The sequence below is a fragment of the Lactuca saligna genome, chromosome 5, assembly GCF_052625555.1.
Source record: "Lactuca saligna cultivar CGN05327 chromosome 5, ASM5262555v1, whole genome shotgun sequence".
Classification (NCBI taxonomy): Eukaryota; Viridiplantae; Streptophyta; class Magnoliopsida; order Asterales; family Asteraceae; genus Lactuca; species Lactuca saligna.
Genome location: NC_136421.1, coordinates 259,325,396 through 259,346,512, shown reverse-complemented (window position 1 = coordinate 259,346,512; position 21,117 = coordinate 259,325,396). Strand labels below are relative to the sequence as shown.

Here is a 21,117-nt window from a genome sequence, read left to right as displayed (position 1 = left end):
CTAGTCCCTAAAGTGGTTTCGTTGCATGATTAGTTGCTTATAAACTAATTATATACACATATGTGTCATTATATGCTTATTAGTATCTGTTTGTGCGCGAGATTTCACTTAGCACTCAACATCCTTTTCCGAACTTACATTCGATCTACTCACTACAGGTGAGTTCATACCCCTAATTAACCTTTTAGATGATTTTAAATGCTTTTATAGGGGGGGGTGGGGATACAAGTTGAAACATTTTAGTTATTATATCAATCACATGTTATTAATAACTATCAAATAGATGGATTTCTTATACTTCAAAACTATGTTATCAAACTCTTTTATATGCTAAAACTCTTTATCAAACTCTTTTATACTTATATATTGTCAAAATCATGTCCGAATTTCATTTCATGTTCCTTGTTTGGTTGTGGACTTATAACTCGCTTTATTTCCTGTTCCTTTTTTGGTTGTGGACTTAGGGTATCGGTTGTTTGTCCGAATTTCATTTGAATCTTAGTTATATATTATGTATATATGTATAGATATAAAATTTCCTACATTAGCTCAATGCTTTTTTATAACAAAGGTGTACAAACATACTTAGTCATTCAAACAACATCACTAGTAAATTATAATAGGTATAGTTTAGGAGATTAGTACTCACTAATTCTAATACAATGAAACATAAAAGAGTTAGATCATACATGAGTCAGTTCAGACATACTATAACGAGAAACAGAAAGAACATACTATAACGAGAAACAAGGAGGAACATATTACATACTATACAAAGAGAACATACAACACACTAGAATAAATAGAGCATACTATACAAATACAATAATACTATAACATAAATGTGAGCCACTACGTCGAGGCAAGGCATCATAGTGTCATGTCTTGTTTTTTTAACCATAGTCTCCTGGAGGGAGAGTGTGAATCTGTGTATAGATCTATATTGGATTGACAATCCTACACCTTGCTGCTAGCTACAGTGGGACCCGTAGGTCTAAGGGTGACGAATGTCATAACATTTCGACATCTTCGAGCGTCGTGTTTTCTAGTAGTCAATCAAGTATGCTTACAATCATATCACACTATACCTAAATTAACAATTGGTTTAAGGTAGTTAGTACAACAGTAGTTACTATATACAATACTACAGTACTTTATTATTTTTCTCATTACACTCACATTGTGATCTTCTCAGATAAATCGTAATGTAAAACTATATTTTGGTAATGATAGTCTCACTTGGGTAATACACTCACTTTTACAAGAAAGAAACATACAGAACATTCGGGTCTTGGTAGACGGCTACATTTTAGTAGAAAATAAAGGATTTTCTAGGAGATTCAAACATTTACAGCAAACTTTCATTACAAATATTTACAGACATTTACAACATTTACAAACACTTTTCATCAAACTTATACAACATTTGACACTAAATACTTATGAACTCACCAGCGTAAATGTTGATCCTCTCTTTCAAAATAACTTGTATTCTCAAGTCACCAGTAGCCAGGTACTGATGACAGGTTTTGAGAAGACAGAGCACTTTCAAACTCATCTTTATTTTGATTATTCATTTTTGGTGTCTTATTATTATTGCATAGAACACACTTGTATTGAATTATACTATTAATGCAATGGATGATGTTGTTGCTTGTTTACTATTATGCATTTTTGTGATACTGTACATGACGTCCTCCGCCCCTGAATGTTTCCGCCAATTCGGTTTGGAGGTGTGACAGAAACCCTAATTTCCGAGGTTTTGCACCCGATTTAAAAGATCATTTGTCCCCTTAGCCTCCCTTACAACCCCCTTTTGAGTCCAAAAACCCTAAATCGTTGTTTACTCTTTCTTTTGTGTGATATTAAGCTTTGAATGTGGATTGTGGATGGAAGATCTTGAAGTACTAAAACTTGGAACAAGAAAAAGGTTGTCGATTCGAGTCCTACTTCCTCTTAGCATCATTTTGGAGGTAACAAGTTGTTACCTTGACCTTCTTCTAACTAGATCTATTCATTTTTTATATTAGGGCCATTTTAGCAATGTTGATGATTCATTTCGGGAATTGGGTAGTATCTGAAGTTGCAACTTCAGATCTAGTCACATATTGGCTCTTATTGTCATAAAGCCTCTGCCTTTAGCAATATAATACCTTTTCCCTCCCTTAGAACCTCTTCTCTAGCTTGGTTTGTCCCTTAGCACCTTGCATGAATGTAAAGTATGCAAATTTATGTAGGAAGTATGCCCTATGAACTCAGATCTGCAATATGGAGCTTTAGGGTGGCTTATAAACATCTGAATGGAGAAAGGACTAAAGGGACTCGACGAGTTACATGGTCAACTCGGCGAGTCTGATGAAGATTAACCTTGAGGGTTTCTACGTGAACGCGGTTAGTCCGTGAGACGACTCGATGAATCAATTAGGGTTTTCCCGATAATTAGACACGCATGGACTCGAAGAGTTTCTTGGGAACTCGACGAGTCAACTAGGATCTTTATGATTTCTTTGAGTTTCTGGAAGGACTCGACGAGTCAGTGAACTATACTCGACGAGTTGGGTCAACATGGACTGTTGACCTTGACCATTGACTTTGACTTTGACCAAGGGTTGACCGGTTTGACTTCTAGGGTTATTTTAGTAATTTGAGAATTTATGGAATTGGATCATTGATGGGTGTAGGTTCCGGTGTTGGAGCTGCAATTGGAAGAGTTTGATATTATCTTCCTGAGCTACTTGAGAGGTGAGTTGTCCTCACTATACTAAAGGATCGAAGGCACCAATGTCGGTCCTTCTCAGATTTGTATATGGGTTTATTGCATGATATGCTTGTTCATTGACATCCTGGTTATTAGGATTGTTATATGCTTAGTGGCCTTGTTAGGCCGGTATCCTAGCATATAGGCTAATGCTATGTTAGTGACTGGTTAGGTGTGTATCCTGGTTATAGGATGTTGCTATGATTAGTGATCTGTTAGATCAGTTTCATTGTTACATACGCTAGCATATGATATTTATGTGCACATGTTTGTTTAATTGGGGGTTGGGTTGAAGCAGTCATGCTTTGTGCTGAAGGCCAACATACCTAAAGTGGTCCAGATAAACTAAAAGCCCTGCAAAGGGGTTCAGTCAGGTCGAAGGCTTGACGAGCGGTCCGGATAGGCTATAGGTCCTATGTAACATCCAAAAAAATTTACGCCAAATTTAAACTTACTCAATCATAGATAAAACGAAATAGTATTTGTTTACAAAATGTTTTCAAATCATTATTCATAAGAGTGTCCCAATAACTAGATCAAAAGGATGAGGAGCGGTACGGTCACACCTTCGCCTTGCCATGATCTCCTGAAGTACCTGAAACAATAAACTGAAACTGTAAGCCCGAGAGGTTAGTGAGCTACCCCCAAAATACCAATACCACACTAATAATACCATATCAACAACAGACAATAATCAACATGCATACTGGGCCATCGATTTGATTGGACCGCCCGACAGGGCCTACAGTCTAACTGAATCTATCCCAAGCCTTCGGCATGACTGGACCGCCACGTGGGCCTACAGTCTCCCTGGACCGCTCATAGGGTATGTTGGCCTTCAGCACAAAGCAGGACCTCCTCAACCAAACCAACAAGCAAATATCTAAGTGCGCATAACTAACATATACTGGCATATACAAACATCAAACATATCTATCTCACTGATCATCGATCATAGAAATCCCTCGTAACTAGAGTACTGACCTAGCAGGTCACTAACTTACCAATCCCTACGGAGCATAAGAGCATAATATACTGTCTATCCTGATTTCGATCTAACAGATCATAACCACATGTAGCACATCATAACAATAACAACTTAAGGGTCGACCTTGGTGCCGTAGACCCTATTGATATAGTGAGGATAACTCACCTTGCAGATGTCGACTCGGTAGATGAACTCCAACTCTCGGATCATTGTCACAAGTTCCACCACCTATTACCATAATATAATTACACCCATAAATTCCCAACCTTTCAAGGTACCTCAACAGTCAACTAATCAAACCCTGGTCAAAAATCAAATTCATCAGTCAAGCTCAACAATCCATGTTGACCTTAACTCACCGAGTACCCTCGACTACTTGCCGAGTTCCTTGAAATACTTGTCCATTCGCCGAGTCAAGAAGTGACTTGTCAAGTTCCTTTGGTTTACGATAGAACTCTAAGGCCACTCGTCGAGTTTTCCTTCTTGCAACTCGACAGTTACACACGTACACATAAATTAGGGAAAACTCATCTGACTCGTCGAGTTGTTCATCTAACTCGTTGAGTCTACAACAATCTTCATCGGACTCACCAAGTTGTTCATTCGACTGGTCGGGTCCAGGCTCATCTTCATGAGATTTGCCAAGTCAACCTTGCGACTCACCGAGTTCCTTTGGTCCTTAAGCCATATAGACTCTTTTAAGCCATGCAGCGGCTCTAAATTACAGATCCAAGCTTCTAAGGCATGATTTTCACGTAAAGTTGCAAACTTTACATGCATGCATAGCTACAAAGTCTCCGAATGTCAAATCCAAGCTCACAATGAGGTTTCATACTCCAAATAGGCTTCATACATGACCACATTCGGGGCTTTATGACTCTAGAACTCATAAAGGGTCCAAATCTGAAGTTACAACTTCATATCTAGCTCATATCCCACATTATCATTTCAACCAAACCATAAAAACCCTAGATCTCAACCAAGAGAGGTCTAGAAGAAGAATGAAGTAAAGGTGACGACTTGATACCTCCAAATGATGCTATCTGAGGTAGATTCCTGATTTCCCACACCTCCTTGCCCCTAGCCTTTTGTCCTCCAAGCTCTTCTTCTCAAAAGATCTCCTCTCCAAAGCTTTAGACACACAAGGATGAAGCACCAACGAATTAGGGTTTTCTAAGCTCTCAATGGACTGCAAAGAGGCCAAAGGAGGCTTATGCTTCCTTAAATAGGGTGCAAAACCCTGGGATTTAGGGTTTCATCTGCTACCTCCTACTCGTCGAGTCCCTTTATGGACTCGGCGAGTAGGCCACTATATACGCAATCCCACCTCGCTGTTACTCGACGAGTAGGGCAACAAACTTGTTGAGTAGGTCTCGAAACCAAATAGATTTCATTTAAACCCATACCTGAGAATCGGGGCGTTACATCTTGCAAGGCGGTCCAGATGTGCTAAAGGCTCGGAGGGCGGTCCAAATAGGCTGAAGGCCTACGAGGCGGTCCAGTCAGGCTGAAGGCATATTATGCATGTTCTTTGCTTATATGTTATATGATATGGTTACATCTGTATGTCGTTGGTATTTTGGGGAAACTCAGTAAACTTCGGGCTTACAGTTGTTGATTATGTTTTAGGTACCCCTGATGATCACAGGAAGGCGAAGGCGTGATTGTACAGCTCGTCATGTTTCATGTTTTTATGATTTGATTATGGGATACTCTGATATTATACTATTTTGGAAACATGTTTTGTAATAGTCGTGGTTTTGAAAATGTTTTAAAAGTTTAAATTTGGTTTGATTTTTATGGATGTTACACATGTTTTATTTTAAAATAATAACTTGTTACATCTTATGTTCAATTTTGAAAACCCAAACTCCATGTGATGTTTATTTTGTCCAAAATTATTTTAGCATGTGAAAGACTAATTTTATCAATTTTGAAAACCCAAACTCCATGTGATGTTTATTTTGTCCAAAATTATTTTAGCATGTGAAAGACTAATTTTATCAACCATATAAAATAATGCATAAAATAAAGAACACAAAAATATGTATAAAAGGATATGTGCATAAACATAACCAACTAATAACATTTTGTGAGCCAACACAAAAGTGCCAAGTCCATTCCTAAAGGGACATTTAAAGGCCAAAAACGTCTTGTAATGTTGTTGAAGAAGGTCCCACTTCAGTAAGCACCCATTGCTTGCAAAATATTGAAAAAACTTCGTAAAGGCTAAAATTCAGCAACTGTTGCTAAAAAGCCAACAACCCTTTGCGAATAACATTAGTGACACTTGTCAGAAAAATGTCACTGAAAATCCTGCACACCTTTTACACTAGAAAATTGTTCTTTTGTTTTTAAAAAATGGTTCCAACTTGATTTCTTGTTACATATTTGTACAAATAAATTAATACTAAAAAAAATCTATTACTTTACAAAAATAACCAAGAAAAGCAAATCTATTTAATTATTACATACCATATAAATAAATAAATTATTAAAACCATTTTATAACAAAAATAACCACCACAACAACACATTAGTCATTGGCTAGTTTACGCACATCATATACCTCAATATACACATCAAACAACCTTTGTTTTTCTAAGACAACTTTAAATGAAAAAATATTCATGAAACTTTTGTCGCATAAAATAACAAAAAAGTTGCCATAGAAAATATTTATGAACTTATTTTTATACATTAAGAAGTTATCTATATTATCCAAAAACTAAGATTTCCAAAAATAAAAAATCTTACCAAACTTGGAAGATGTTTCTGATACCAATTGTTGGGTTTTAGTTCAAAAATAGTTTCAAAAACTTTAATAATATGACAACAAAAGACTTTAATTTGAAATAACATAAACATTTACCCACCAAGGATCTTCTTGCAAGTTATAGAAAGATTAAAACAACAACCAAAGAAGAGGTGAAGAAACAACATCCTTTATAGTGCTTTGGGTTCTCTTAGGAGGCTTGGAAGTTGATGAAGAATGTGGAACCTTTGAGACACCAACAATGACTCAACTTGATGTAGATGCTAGTCCAAAAATCTTAAACTCTTAAGCTTGAAGTTCATAACCAATATGAACTTCAATAGAGAAAAATATATGCAAGTAACCATCAATTACTCAAAGCAAAGAAGAGATGGAGAGTCACCCATGGAGCTCTTGGCCATTAAAAGAAAGAATGGGGAAAGAACTTCAAGAGTGGAAGCCTCATATCTATAGTGCCTTAAAGTGAAGTTATTAACCATTAGTTCCTTCAACTTTAGACAAACTTGCCTCCATGTTATAAGTGTGTTTCCCATGCCTTTAAAGAATGATTAAACAAGTCATACACTTCTTCGTTTTATGCAAACCTAGAAAATTACATAAAGAATAGGAAAGTTAGTTTAAATTTTATAAACTTAAGGTTTATAAAATATAAACTTTGTCTTTTGAGTAAAAGACAAAAGGTTTTCAACTAGTCCAAAAAGTTGTGAATGGTTTATTAATTCATACCATATGAAATAATATAATGTTATTTGCTAATGGAAATTAGTATCTCCATGAAACAAATATTTTCCAATTTAATTATAAGATTTTTATTAAATATATATTAAAATCAATTTCTAATAAATAATCAACTGTATCTAGTTGATGTTAGTGTGACCCATTATTATCATATGTTATGTAGCAATATCACTTTAATATAACTCTTAAGCATACTAGATAGCTTAGCCATGACCAAAAGGCTTCAGTCATGACCACTAATTGATCATATACACCCATCCTCCAAGATAGCTCAGCCATGGTACACTCCCTATACACGCCACCAAGACAAAAGGTCAACACATTTGTATCATAATAATCATCCCCTCCCCGAAATCTGATTGTCGCATAAAACTCTAAGCACGGCTCGCTATATACGGGCTCTTGAATTTGGAATAGTCTTCGCCAAGCATCACATGTAATTTGTACTTATTTATTCACAAATACTTTTGACAAGTAAGGGTTTATCTCATTTGCCAACCCCACATGTTCTAATCATGTCCAGCTGACCTCATTGGCTATGTATAATTCTTTCTTCTTCAAGGACTCCAACTTATTTCTCCATTCAATTAAAGTTTTATTTGACCCAACTTGAGGAAACTTAAACCAAGGGAATTCCCCTTGGTGTCTTGGCGTTTGTTGGCCCCTGTTTCTCCTCATTTTTCTACACAAACAAACAGCAAATGGAACCAAACAAACCACAAAAATAAGTTAAAAATAAATTTTAAGCTAAAACAGTATTTTCTGGGAAATCAACTCGTCGAGTTGATCGAGCAATTCGGCGAGTCCAATGAACTTGGCAAAAAAAAATTTCTAGTTCCAATAGATTCATCCATATTATCTCAAAATCACTTCACGAGTTTATCTAGGGTAGTAAAACACGTATTAAATCATAATAAAAACTAGATTAAACACCCTAATTTGCCAAACATTGAAACCCTAGAGTTCATGTTAAAGTAAAAAAATCGGGTTTTTTTTACTAAATTAAACCATCAAAATCAAAACTTTAACAAAATTATGTATGAAAAATCTAACCTTTCTTGAGAGTTTTTTAGTAGAACCAAGAGAAGTTGAAATATTATGCTTTAGAGGAGAAAGCTCGTCGAGTGGAGGTGTGGTTTGGTAAAACTGAAAGATTTTTCCTTTTAGGGTTAAAACCCTATTTGACTGAGTTTAAAAATCATTTTTTCTGTAATAAAAGTCTAGTCGTCGAGTTGGGGAATTAAAACTCGTCGATTAGAGATGATGTCTGATTAAAATTGCGAATTTTTGAAAGAACTCGTCGAGTCCAAAAAAGAACTTGGCGAGTTTTAGGCTCTGACTGAAAAAATTAAGTTTTTCTCACTAAAATAGTTTTTTCTCGCTAAAATTTCACCACACCCCACACTCAAATATTGCTTGTCCTCAAGCAACATTGTAAGCACATTAGAAGACTTAGAGTGAAAAGCCTAACAAAATACTCAAAAATAAAGGAAATACAAGAATAAAAAGAAAAAGAAAAGAAAAGGTAAAAGAAAGCAAACTCAGACAAAGGGTTGCCTCTCATAAGCGGTTTTGAGGAGTCTTGAGCCGAAATCCTTCCCGTTCTACGTTGTAGCGGTTTTCTCGAAATCCAACCCTTCATCAATCATCTCTTCACTTGGCAATCCTTCTTCATAGTGTTTAACCCTATGTCCATTTACCTTGAAACTTGACCCATTCTTGTTCCATAACTCAATCACCCCATATGGATATACATGCTTGATCTTAAAAGGCCCGAACCAACGAGTGCACAATTTTCCTGGAAAAAGCTTTAGTCTTGAATTATATAATAGAACTTTTTGGCCAGCTTCAAATTCCTTATTTCCTTTCAACCTTGCATCATGCCACCTTTTTGTCTTGTACTTATAGATCAACAAGTTAGTTTATGACTCGTTTCTCAATTCCTCTAAGGCATTCATTTGCAAGAGTTGATTGGCACGCAACTCAATTGGCTCGAAATTGCATGTTTTTAAGGCCCAATAAGCCTTATGCTCAAGTTATACCGGTAGATGACAATTCTTACCAAAAACTAACCTATAGGGTGTGGTTCTACTGGGTGTCTTGAATTCACTCTGAAATGCCCATAGCGCGTCATCAAGTTTATCCGCCTAATCTTTCCTATTTCTACACACAATTATTTCCAAGATTCGCTTAAGTGCCCTGTTTGTGATCTCAGTTTGCCCATTTGTTTGTGTATGGTATGGTGTTGAAAACCTATGGTGTACACCATATCTTTGAAACACCTTTGCTAGTTGATCATTAGAAAAATGGGTTCCCCTCTCACTTATCAATGCCTTTGGCACTCCAAACCTAGAAAATAACTATTTTAGAAATTTCACAACTACCCTTGCATCATTGGTTGGTAACACTTGCGCTTCTTCCCATTTAGATACATAATCTACCGCCACAAGAATGTATTTGTGCCCTTTAGATGATAGGAATGGTCCCATGAAATATACACCCCACACATCAAATACTTCAAACACTTGGATGTTCCTTTGTGGCATTTCATTCCTTGCAGAAATATTACTCGACCTTTGATAGGAGTCGCACTCTTTCACAAAGGTGGCAACATCTTTGAAGATTGTTGGCCAATAAAACCCTGTATCAAACTCCTTTTTGGTCGTGTATTAAACCCTATGGTGTTAACCTGCCGGCTCATTATGACAATGCTTTAAAATATCATGAATCTCTTTTCTAAATATGCATCTTCTAATGACCCCATTTGCATAACATCTAAAAAAATATATCCCATCCCATAAACAATATTTAATTTCTGAAAAGAGCTTCTTCTTCTGCTGGTGAGTGAGCCATTTTGGAAGAAAGTTGCCTGCCAAGAAGTTTGCAATGTCAGCGTACCATGGTTCTTCCCCCATTTTCATTATCAGGTATTCTTCTGGAAAACTATCCCCAATACCCTTGTTTTCCATCTCACCCCTTTTTGGATTTTACAATCTAGATAGATGGTCATCTGCTATGTTATCCATCCCTTTCTTGTCATTGATCTCAATGTCAAATTCTTGAAGTAGAAGCACCCACTGGATCAATCTAGGCTTCGCATCCTGCCTGGCAAACAAATACTTGATAGCAAAATGGTCAGTAAAAAGAGTAGTTTTAGAAAAAATAAGGTTGGGACAAAATTTGTCAAAGGCATAGACCACATCTAATAATATCTTTTCAGTTGTGGTATAATTTTTTTGGGTCGGATTTAAGATCGTGCTAGAATAATAGATGGGTTGCAAGTGCTTATCAACCCTTTGACCTTTAACAACCGGTTTTGAAAGTGCTTCGTTGCTAGGGGCTGCGGCACAATCATTAGTTGTCATAAGGGTTAGAGCCTTGGGAAATGAAGGATTTGGCCCATTTCAGATGTGGGTGTTAGGGTATACATGATCCGAGTGTTTGATTATGTCTTCGGAGGCCAATGGTATAATTGTAATTTGACATTTCGATCTTTTAGGGATTTTGGATTCTTCTTCTGAAAGTTTTTAGATAATGATGATTTTTTAGGTAATGATGAGAGTTTAGAAGCATAGGGATTCTCATCACCTGACCATGGATATAAAGTTCGTCGGAAATAGACTTAGAACAAAGAAGTTATAGCCAAAGTAAGTTTAGGGTTTTAGTCTAACGACCCAAAATTTAAGACCAAAAATTTCTTTTAATAATTCACTACTCAAGGTAAAATCATCATTTCCAAAACATAATATGAGCATAAGTTTTCAAAACACATGTTTATTATCAGAGTAAACATTCCTAGCCTGTCTAATCTATGGTGTGTGCCATGCAATCACCCCGAGCTCTTCCCTCCGCTACCGGAAGTACCTGAAACCAAAACTGAAAACCGTAAGCACGAAGCTTAGTGAGTTCCCCACCCTACCACATACCATGCATAACCACATACTGCACATACTGGGCCACGCCCTCTATTTTGGGCCTCGCCCGCTTCAACAGCCCCGCCGCTCCAGGCCCCGCCTGGCTTCGAGCCCCGCTCGGATACAGATCTGTTTTACTTAGGTCTCGCCTGTCACACGGCCTCGCCCGCCAACAAATAATAACACATAAACATTTCACAACACATAACTAACACATGCAATTGGTTTTGTCCTAAGGCATCGCCTATCTTGGGCCTCGCCCATGTCCTGCTACTGATGAGTCATGGGACCCCATCCACGCTCCTAATGGTAGTGAGGTATGGGCCTAGCCCACTCTCAATCCTGTTCTAGTTTCGGCCTCGCCCCTATTCTGCTACTAATGAGATATGGAACCCCATCCACACTCTGCTATTGGTGAGATACGGGACCTCGCCCACACTCACCTCCCTACCAGGCACATACATGTATCACACATACAACAACTATAAACTATCGTATAAACAATTCTTTGGGCACCCGCTCACTATTACTGGACCTCGTCCTGAAAATCATACTAGCATACTGTGCCTAGGGCTAACCCTCGGGTCTTCTACTCATAACTACATGGGTCAGCATTGTGGCCTTAGACCCATTCACACAAAGGGTAACTCACCTGCACTGCTGATGATCTCACTAGCTGCTGCCCGACAACTCACGGTACTCTTGCTCCCCTTGCTCCCCGAACTACCAATATCAATGCAACACTGAGTCTAACTGACCCCCGAAAGACAACCAAGTCAACCCTGGTCCAAGGTCAAGGTCCTGGTCAAAGTCAACCTTCCAGGTCAACCCTACTCGCCAAGTCACCCTACTGACTCGCCGAGTTCAAAATGATCTGATTCCCTCTATTCGCGACTCGACTCGCCGAGTCAGTCCATGACTCACCGAGTCTACCGATTTCTGAGTCCTGACCTGACCAACTCACTGAGTCTCCACCCGACTCACTAATTCGAGTCTCAACTCGAAGGGTTTGGGGTTTCGCGACCTGACTCGCCGAGTCCAAGAACAGACTCGCCGAGTACAAGGTAATCTTCATACGACTCGACGAGTTGTTCATCCCACTCGTCGAGTTTCTCCACAACTTCATGCTACTCGCCGAGTCCACTCAAAGGACTCGCCGAGTCCCTTCAATTCTCCTTACATGCAGAGGAGTTTTGAGTCATGCATGGACTCCAAGCTGTAGATCTACCCTTCCCAAGCCTATTCCACATGTAAAGTTGCAAACTTTACGTGTAGAGAAGGAGATCTAGGCAAAATATGCCATAAACTAGGGTTTAAGGCCAAGGGGCTTCAAAATCAATTCAAGGGCTGATACTTTACGGGGTTTTAGATCAAAATAAGCATGGATCTGAGGTAACAACCTTAGATCTGAACCCCTAGCTCGAAAGGTCACTCTAATGCCATGAATGCCCAAATACACACATAGATCTAGGTGCAAAGAAGGGAAAATAGAAGCTTGTTACCTCCAAGATGAACACCACTGAAGTAGATCTCGGATCTACACCTCCTCCTTTGAAGCAAGCCACTTGATCTTCAAGTTCCTTTCCCCCACAGTTCCTTCCTCTAAGCTTTATCTCTCAAATAATGGAAGCTCTTACGAAATCAAGGTGCACTGGTTCTCTAGGGTGATACGGGGGCTGAGGGAGGGACATAACACCTTTAAATAGGGTATAACTCCCGGGATTAGGGTTTTCCCCGTTCAGACCAGACTCGCCGAGTCACCTTGGCCGATTCGCCGAGTCGGTCGCTTACTCCTCGACCCGGATCCAGCTCGGACTCGCGGAGTCCCTCCTTGGACTCACCGAGTCTACCCTTAAAATTAGGGCTTTTCTTTCCTTTCTTGGCCTTCAAAACTTTGGGTGTCACATTTAGGGGTTCCATGAGTACGAGAGGTGTACTCATTGAGAACGTGGGGCGTAGAAGGCTGTATGGTTGCGATAGGTTTGTGAGTACATTGGGCGTACGTGGGGCGTACTCCATTCAGACCAAAACCCTAGAATTAGGGTTTGGCACTATATAAGGAACATTATGCCTCAAAGGCCAACCTCCCTCTCACCCTAAAGGAAATACTATGAAACCCTAATCTTGAATGTTCTTGAAGCTTAGAAGGCCATTAGAAGAGTATTTTGGTGATTTTGAAGAAGGTGTTAATTCTTAAACACTTATTGGAGAAGATAGAGCTTTTAGATCCAGAACTACACCAACTTTTGGCTCTCATTTGAGGTATAAAGTCTTAAACTTGGTGGTTATTTCCTTAGATCTTTTGTGTTGGGTTTTTGGACATTTTTGGTGCCAAAGATGAAGCTTTATGGTTCAAATCCGATTCCTAGGATTAGGGTTGCCACCCTTGGTGCTATTTGAGTCCCTATGACAGAAAGTTGTCATCTTGAAGGTCTTAATGGGTTCATGCAAGAGTTAAGGCAATTTTAATGGGAATAGAATGCCATTTTTGGAGTTTGAGCTTATTTAGGGGCATGCAAGCCACTAAGTAATCGACTTTGTGGATTAAGACCCTTCAATGGACTCAGATCTGCGATTGGGGCCTTAGGTCTGAAAGGATTAAGCTCTTTTTGGGATTTTGGCTTAACAGGAGAGTACATTGAGCTTAAAAGCTTGTACGCACAACATACAAGCCAAACAGCTTGTACACTTAACGTACAACTGAGTACGCCCCATGTACTCAGTCAGGTGGAGTTTTGATTATTGGGCTTCAGTATGGGTTAGCTGTTAGGCTTGTTTATCTTGGGCTTGTTGGGCCATCAAGTTGTGGGCTATTAGTAATGTTGAAAAGGCCCTAGAAGGATTTAGGCCCAATTTAGAAAATTGTGCCATGGTTTGGGCAATGAGTGTCTTTTTACATTTTAGGCTTAAGTGTTTGGATTATTATTAGACCATCAGAATATAGAGTGTATTGGACTGAAATGAAAGATTGGGCCTCATGGCGAGACCCATATAGAGGATTGGGCCTAATTTGGAAAATTGGGTCATTGGTTGATTAATGGGTCTTTGGGCCTTTTTAGATTATAGGTTGGACCATAGTTTGGATAGGGAAAGGTTAGGGGTAAAAATTTCTTTTTATCCCGGGTATGAAGTTATAGTAATAGATTAGAACCCAATTGCTAATTGGGTGATATTTTGGTATTGATAGCTCGAGGAATGGTTAGGGCAGCAACTAAGGATTTCGTGCAGCAAGCTTTAACATTCAAGGTGAGTTGCCTTACTTTTTGTATGGGTCAAAGGCGCCAATGTTGGCCCATTTGTTTTATGTATTGTAGGAAGACTCGGGGGGTTAGCCCTAGGCGTTACGTATGAAATACCTGCAGGCAGCTCCTAACACACTGTATGCTATTATGTATTGTAGGAAGACCCATGGGTTAGCCCTAGGCATTATGTACGAAAGACCAGGAGGTGGCTCCTGACACATTGTATGCTAATTAGCTAAGTAGAGTAGTATGCATTCTAGTTGTCTTTGTGATGCTTTCATGGAAGACCAGGAGGTGGCTCTTGGCACTTGTCTGTAAATCTTAGGGGATGGCCCTCAGCTTGACAAGAAAGACCACGAGGAAGTCCGTGGCATAATGGCAAGACTATGGGCAACACATAGCACCTTTATTGATTAAGATATATGCATGGCTCACGGTTATGTTTGACATGTATGGATTAGTTGATATGTATGGTATGTGGTATTTGGGGAACTCACTAAGCTTCGTGCTTATGGTTTTCAGTTTTGGTTTCAGGTACCTTCAGGTTTCAAATAAAGGAGCTCGAGACGATCGCAACGCATACACCTATGTTTTCTGAATATGTGATTTCTAGGAATGAACTCTGATAAATGTTTTATTTGAAATGCTTTTCAACGTGTTAGCCAAGTTACAAATATGTTTTAGTTATATTAAAAATGAAATTTTTGGTCATGAATTTTAGGATGTTACAAGTTGGTATCAAAGCCTTTGTTTGAGGGATTCGGGTATACTCTCGAGTGTGTCTGAACTCAAACTGAGGACGTGGTATGAAAACTTTCAAAAGAAAATCATTTTCATAAAAAGAATTTCTAAGCAAAGAAAGGGGTGTGATGCGTGCCATCGACCGAGCTCAAGTAAGTGGTTCCCAAAATACCAATACATGTTTGTTATGTGATATGATATGATTATGTGATTCACATGCTAGATTAGAGCTAAGGATCTAGGAGATATGCCTTTGTATGCTTATATGATCTTGTAGATTTGCATGCTAGAACTGATCAGCCAGTGATAGGATGACATGTTTTGGTTATGCCTGATTGTATGAGCCTTCGAATTACATGCTTGTACATATTCCTGATTAGAGGATAGAATGGTTTGATTGGAGTATGTTGGTTAGTTTTTCCATTGTCTGAATGTTGCTTGCTTTATGCTTTGTGGGACTGTTAGCGATGTGAGTTAGCTAGTAAGTGAATATGCTAAGTCACATGGGGCACATGCCAGATAATCTCAGAGTGATGGACTTGACCCTGTTGTGCAACTCTCGTCTGAGTCCAACCGTTCTAGGATCAAGTCTTTTACTCGAAGGATTATCTGATTTCTGTTGCATTTAGCTGTATTCATGAGATAACTCGTTGACATTAATTGGAATCCTACAGCAGCTGAGGACTAGGTGGGTTCATGAACCTAGGAAAGCCTAGGATATGCTGCAGTGGGTTAATAGTATGGTCCAATGAGTACTTGCATAATGGTTTGAAGAAGTGACTTAGAGGATTCAGGAGGATTGGTGAGAAAAGTATGGATATGTGTGAAATGTAGTATTAGGCCCTTACTACTGAAAGCATAGGATCCATACTCGAGTCGGTGAGAGTCTTGGAGAATCTAAGAAGCTTATGAGAGTTGGATTTTTTTGGTATGTTCTGATTGTTGGCTTGATTGTATTTCAGTTTGGAGATGAGCTCTCAGGGATATTGTTCAGGTTTGGGTTCCGTCTCAGGTACATGTGTTGAACCGATTAGCGAGCGGTTGTGGGATTTCATTTCATCGGAGATCTCTTGCTGTGTTTCGGAGATAGTGTACCGTATAAGCATATAATACAAATCTATAGTCCCCTTCAAAACGAGTTTACACCCCTTGGTGAATGTTTTGTATGAAGCCATAAAATCTTTTCAAAGGAAAATTTTGTGTACTCCTCGTTTGGGATTTTACGAGTAAAAAAACAGTCCTCACAATCTACATGAGAAAAGAAATCCTTGTGCTTAGTTTTTGTGAAAGAAATAATTATTGTTGTTTTCCGTTTGATTAAAACATGAGCGCTTTTATTTTAGATGAATAGTTGGACTCATACTTCGAGGGGCTGAGACGTTGCTTTCCAAGTCGATATTCTATCGTAGTTTGTGAGAATGCAATTCACATTATAATGATTATAGTGCACTTAACACGTTGGGTTGTTAGCTTGTTTCACATTTGGAATTATCTCTATTTATTTCACAAATAATATACAAAATGCAACAACAATATTTAAAAAAAAATCCATTTCACCTGATAAACACAAAAAAAAAAAAAAAATCTATAAACAATAAACCTCAATAACAAATATCATGTTACCCATATGTAAATACAAGTACAAAGAAAGAAACCAAAAATATGGCAAGAACACACAAATAATAATAATAATAATAATAATAATAATAATAATAAAATGATCACCCAATATACATTCATTCAATCACCACACTATATATTCATTCTATAGCAGATTAGCAGTAAATAAAGCCTCACCCGCAGAAAAAAAATCCAATAATATATAAACTCGTACATACCACATTTCTTCTTCGTAACAAACTTAAAAGCACTTTCTATGAACAATCGGTGGACCAGATTCATCATATTCGGCCTTCGAAATCCACATCTGCAAATATTAAACTAAACAATGTTACCGATTTGCTCTGATATCATGTTAGATAAATGATATAAAATATTTTATTCTCCCTCCAAAATCGAGGAAAAAGAAACATAACTCCAACATATGTACATGTAGATGTGACTAACTGTGTCTATCTGATGTGAAACACTTACCTGCTGGAAGGTGCTAAGTGAAGCTAGGATGGATCCTCCGATCCAAACGCTATATTTTCGTTCTGGCGGTGCAACCACCTTGATCTTCATACTACCCGGGGCCAATTGGGTAATTTCCTTACTCATACGGTCAGCAATACCGGGGAACATAGTGGTTCCACCACTCAACACAATATTCCCATAAAGATCTTTCCTTATATCAACATCACACTTCATGATCGAATTATAAGTCGTTTCATGTATCCCAGTCGATTCCATTCCGATTAGCGACGGCTGGAATAGGACTTCCGGACACCGGAATCTCTCCGCCCCAATAGTAATCACTTGTCCATCTGGCAACTCGTAGCTTTTCTCTATTGAAGAACTACTTTTTGCGGTTTCCAATTCTTGTTCATAATCGAGTGCAACATACGCGAGTTTTTCCTTTATATCGCGCACAATCTCCCTTTCTGCGGTTGTTGTGAAGGAGTATCCTCTTTCGGTAAGGATTTTCATTAAGGAATCAGTAAGGTCACGGCCCGCTAGGTCTAACCGTAGGATGGCATGCGGGAGAGCATACCCTTCGTATATAGGCACCGTGTGGCTTACACCATCACCCGAGTCCAAAACAATACCTTCAAATATGAATTTAGAAAATTATTTAATACGTTTTAAAAAGTTTCTGTAAAAGAGTTATTCTTCCATTAACCACTAAGCGAAACCAGAATCAAGTACACAGTAGCTTGTTGATTTTTGATAATCATATCAATGGTTGGAAGTGCATACCTGTTGTACGCCCACTTGCGTAAAGAGACAACACGGCTTGAATAGCAACATACATTGCAGGGCTATTGAAAGTTTCAAACATGATTTGTGTCATCTTTTCTCTATTAGCTTTAGGGTTCAAAGGTGCTTCTGTGAGTAACACTGGGTGTTCTTCAGGGGCAACACGGAGCTCATTGTAGAAAGTGTGATGCCAAATTTTCTCCATATCATCCCAATTGCTTACTATTCCATGCTCTATTGGATATTTTAATGTAAGGATTCCTCTTTTTGATTGCGCTTCATCACCCACATAAGCATCTTTTTGGCCCATTCCCACCATTACACCTGTGTGTCGAGGTCGCCCAACTATGCTAGGAAACACAGCTCTTGGTGCGTCATCTCCAGCAAATCCAGCCTTAAATATTTGATTTTTTAGAATTACGTAAGTATAAAATGTAAAATAATATAAGATGCAAGAAAAGTATGATTAAACGAGTTGTTTTTTTTTAATGTTAGATTGTGGTACATTTTACCTTGACCATTCCAGTTCCATTGTCGCAAACAAGGGGTTGAATTTCCTCGACATCAGCCATATTTTATAACCTTGCAAATACAGAAAACTAAATATGAAAAGAAAAGGGTAAATATGTTAGTAGTTGCTATTATGCACATTCAATACTTGACTTGTGAGTAGCATTTACATGTGTTCTCAAGTTCTTTTTGAAGAGAAAGGGATGGGAAAAAGAAAAAGGACAAAAATAATACTCATAATTGTGTTCTGAAATTAGGAAGAAAATGAAAGAAACCAGTTTTTCATGTTCTTGAGTTTGAATAAAAAAAGAAAGAAAGTTTATAGTTGTATATTTTTTTAAACTCTTTTTGTATAAATAATTAATAATTATAAGGAGGGTAAAGTAGGGTGGAGAGTTTTGTCATTACAAAATTACAAAATATTGTGAGAAGTAAAAGACTGTCTTTATTGAACTGAAGCCATAGCGTTTAACTAAATATACTTAAGTAAAAAAGCTTCAAGTAATTGATGAAGAAAAGAAAATGGAGATTATCAATGACTAAAACAACACATGCACAGAGGTATTAAACATAATATTGTTTCCATGCAGACAACAACAACATCTACATTTATCTAGGGCTTGACAACAAAGCAAAAAACAAGTTGCTATAGATTATAGAATTACTGTTGAATTTGAATAATCCAAATTACTAAACATTTTGGTTCGTCACACCCAATAACTAAAAGAATCGAGCAACACTTAACTGCTATTTATAATCTCGAGCATGCAGAACAGGGATTCAATTGCAAAATTTTCATGAATTGATCAAGTAGTACGAAACCCAATGGATCAGTTACCCTAGGAACTCTACTTGATCTGAATCCATTGTTAGCTTACGTTTTTCATTTGCCATAGAATTTGAAATACGAAACTTTACTTACAATAGCTTTTAAACTCCAATTTCATTCCCAATTAGATAAAAAACAAAGACAAGCAAAAAACCTAAGTCGCGTAACAAAGAAATAAGCTCGATTAGTAAAATTCACGCGAACACTCGATAAACAAACTTTCATAGATGATAGATCAAACAATACACATATCTTCATGACAGCATGAATCTAAACCTTGAAGGGAATATAGATTATATACACAAAAGCGAATTTGAAGCGTACCTGTAGTTAGATACGAAGAAAATTGACGAACTTTTTCACACTAACGCATAATAATTTGAAAGAAAATGCGAGGGTGGAAGGGTGTACTTATTATGTTTTTGTATGGAAAAGCTAAATGAAATTCAAATTCGAGTGAAATGAATTCGAAAGGGATTTCCAGTTACTGGAACCTTCTTTTTGGTGATTTTGTTGTTAGCGGACCGACCATGATAGAGTTTCTTGTTTTCCAGGTCAAGTCAGGGGTGGCATGTCTAGTCATCAGTGCCGACCAACCATTGAAATTTTACCAAAAATAATGTCACGTTATATCTCTTTAATTATGTGATGCAAACACTGTAAAGGTGTACAAATAATTTAAAAAGGTGAGTAAGTTACAGTTTTAGTCCCTGTTGTTTGGTCCAATTCGCATATTCAATCCAACATTTGAAAATTTTGATAAGATATATATCACTATGGTTTAAATAAATTACACTACCCATCATTAATCCACTTAAAAAAATATCATTTTACCCTTACTTTTATATATTTCTTTTTCTGATATATATATATATATATATATATATATATATATATATATATATATATATATATATACACACACACACACACAGTAGATGTTTCCCCGCACAAAACAGCGTCGATAAATAGCTCTTTTGCTGAATTATTTTCATATGGGTGAATAATTATTAGATTTTATTATTAGTTATTATATAATAAAAAATTATCACTTATAAATAAAATATTTATGTTTCAAACTTATATTTATAGTGCATGTTTATTAATTAATATAAATTAATTATTATCGACATCTAGTTAAAGATATATAAATTAATTTATATATAAATTCAATATTTTAAAATTATCATTTTCCTCAACATTAAATTTCGTAATAACCTTCCTTAATTCAAGTCTTCAGATTTTTGATAAATATTAATAATTTATTTACACATAACAGATATGTACAAAAAACTTTGTGTCTTATACCTCTTAAAATTCATAATATGACTAATAAGCCTTATTTAACTAATTTTTCTATTTTTTTTTTTGATGTTTTGTTCGAATATATATTTTTTGTCGTTTTATTTGAATAATTTTCTAGTTTTTTTTATGTTATGTTCGAATATATATTTTAATGTTTATCTGATTTTTTATATATTTGTAAAACTTTTTATCAATATTTTTTGTATAAAAAATATGAAAGGTTAGTTAAATGAGAATATGATTAACACATATTAGATATGCAATTATTTATTTTAATAGGGTTATTATATAGGCTAACCAAAATTCAAAACAAGTGTTAATGGCTTCGAGTTCATTTTTTTTAGTTTACGGGTTTTTTTTTTCGTTCCGGGTGGAAAATACTAATTAAAATTCATATAACTCAAACAACACGTCAATAAACTAAAAAAATTATTCAGAAAAATATAAAAAATAAAAT

General features: G+C 37.0%; 1 protein-coding gene across 2 annotated transcripts; it reads right to left on the bottom strand.

The window, feature by feature from the left end:
* Positions 1 to 16,837: 16,837 nt before the first annotated feature.
* LOC145047535 (actin-2-like) lies at positions 16,838 to 19,817 on the bottom strand. Of its 2 annotated transcripts, none has more exons than XM_078995825.1 (5): positions 19,680 to 19,817; positions 18,529 to 18,615; positions 18,017 to 18,410; positions 17,252 to 17,865; positions 16,838 to 17,084 (listed from the first exon to the last, which is right to left on the bottom strand). In XM_078995825.1, the coding sequence occupies exons 2-5, from the start codon at positions 18,586 to 18,588 to the stop codon at positions 17,019 to 17,021; spliced, it is 1,134 nt and encodes a 377-aa protein (XP_078851951.1). In that variant the 5' UTR covers positions 18,589 to 18,615; positions 19,680 to 19,817; the 3' UTR covers positions 16,838 to 17,018. The 2 variants fall into 2 exon arrangements, with proteins under 2 accessions (XP_078851951.1, XP_078851952.1); XM_078995826.1 differs by having other exon boundaries at positions 18,529 to 18,598; positions 19,680 to 19,745.
* Between the last annotated feature and the right edge of the window lie 1,300 nt (positions 19,818 to 21,117).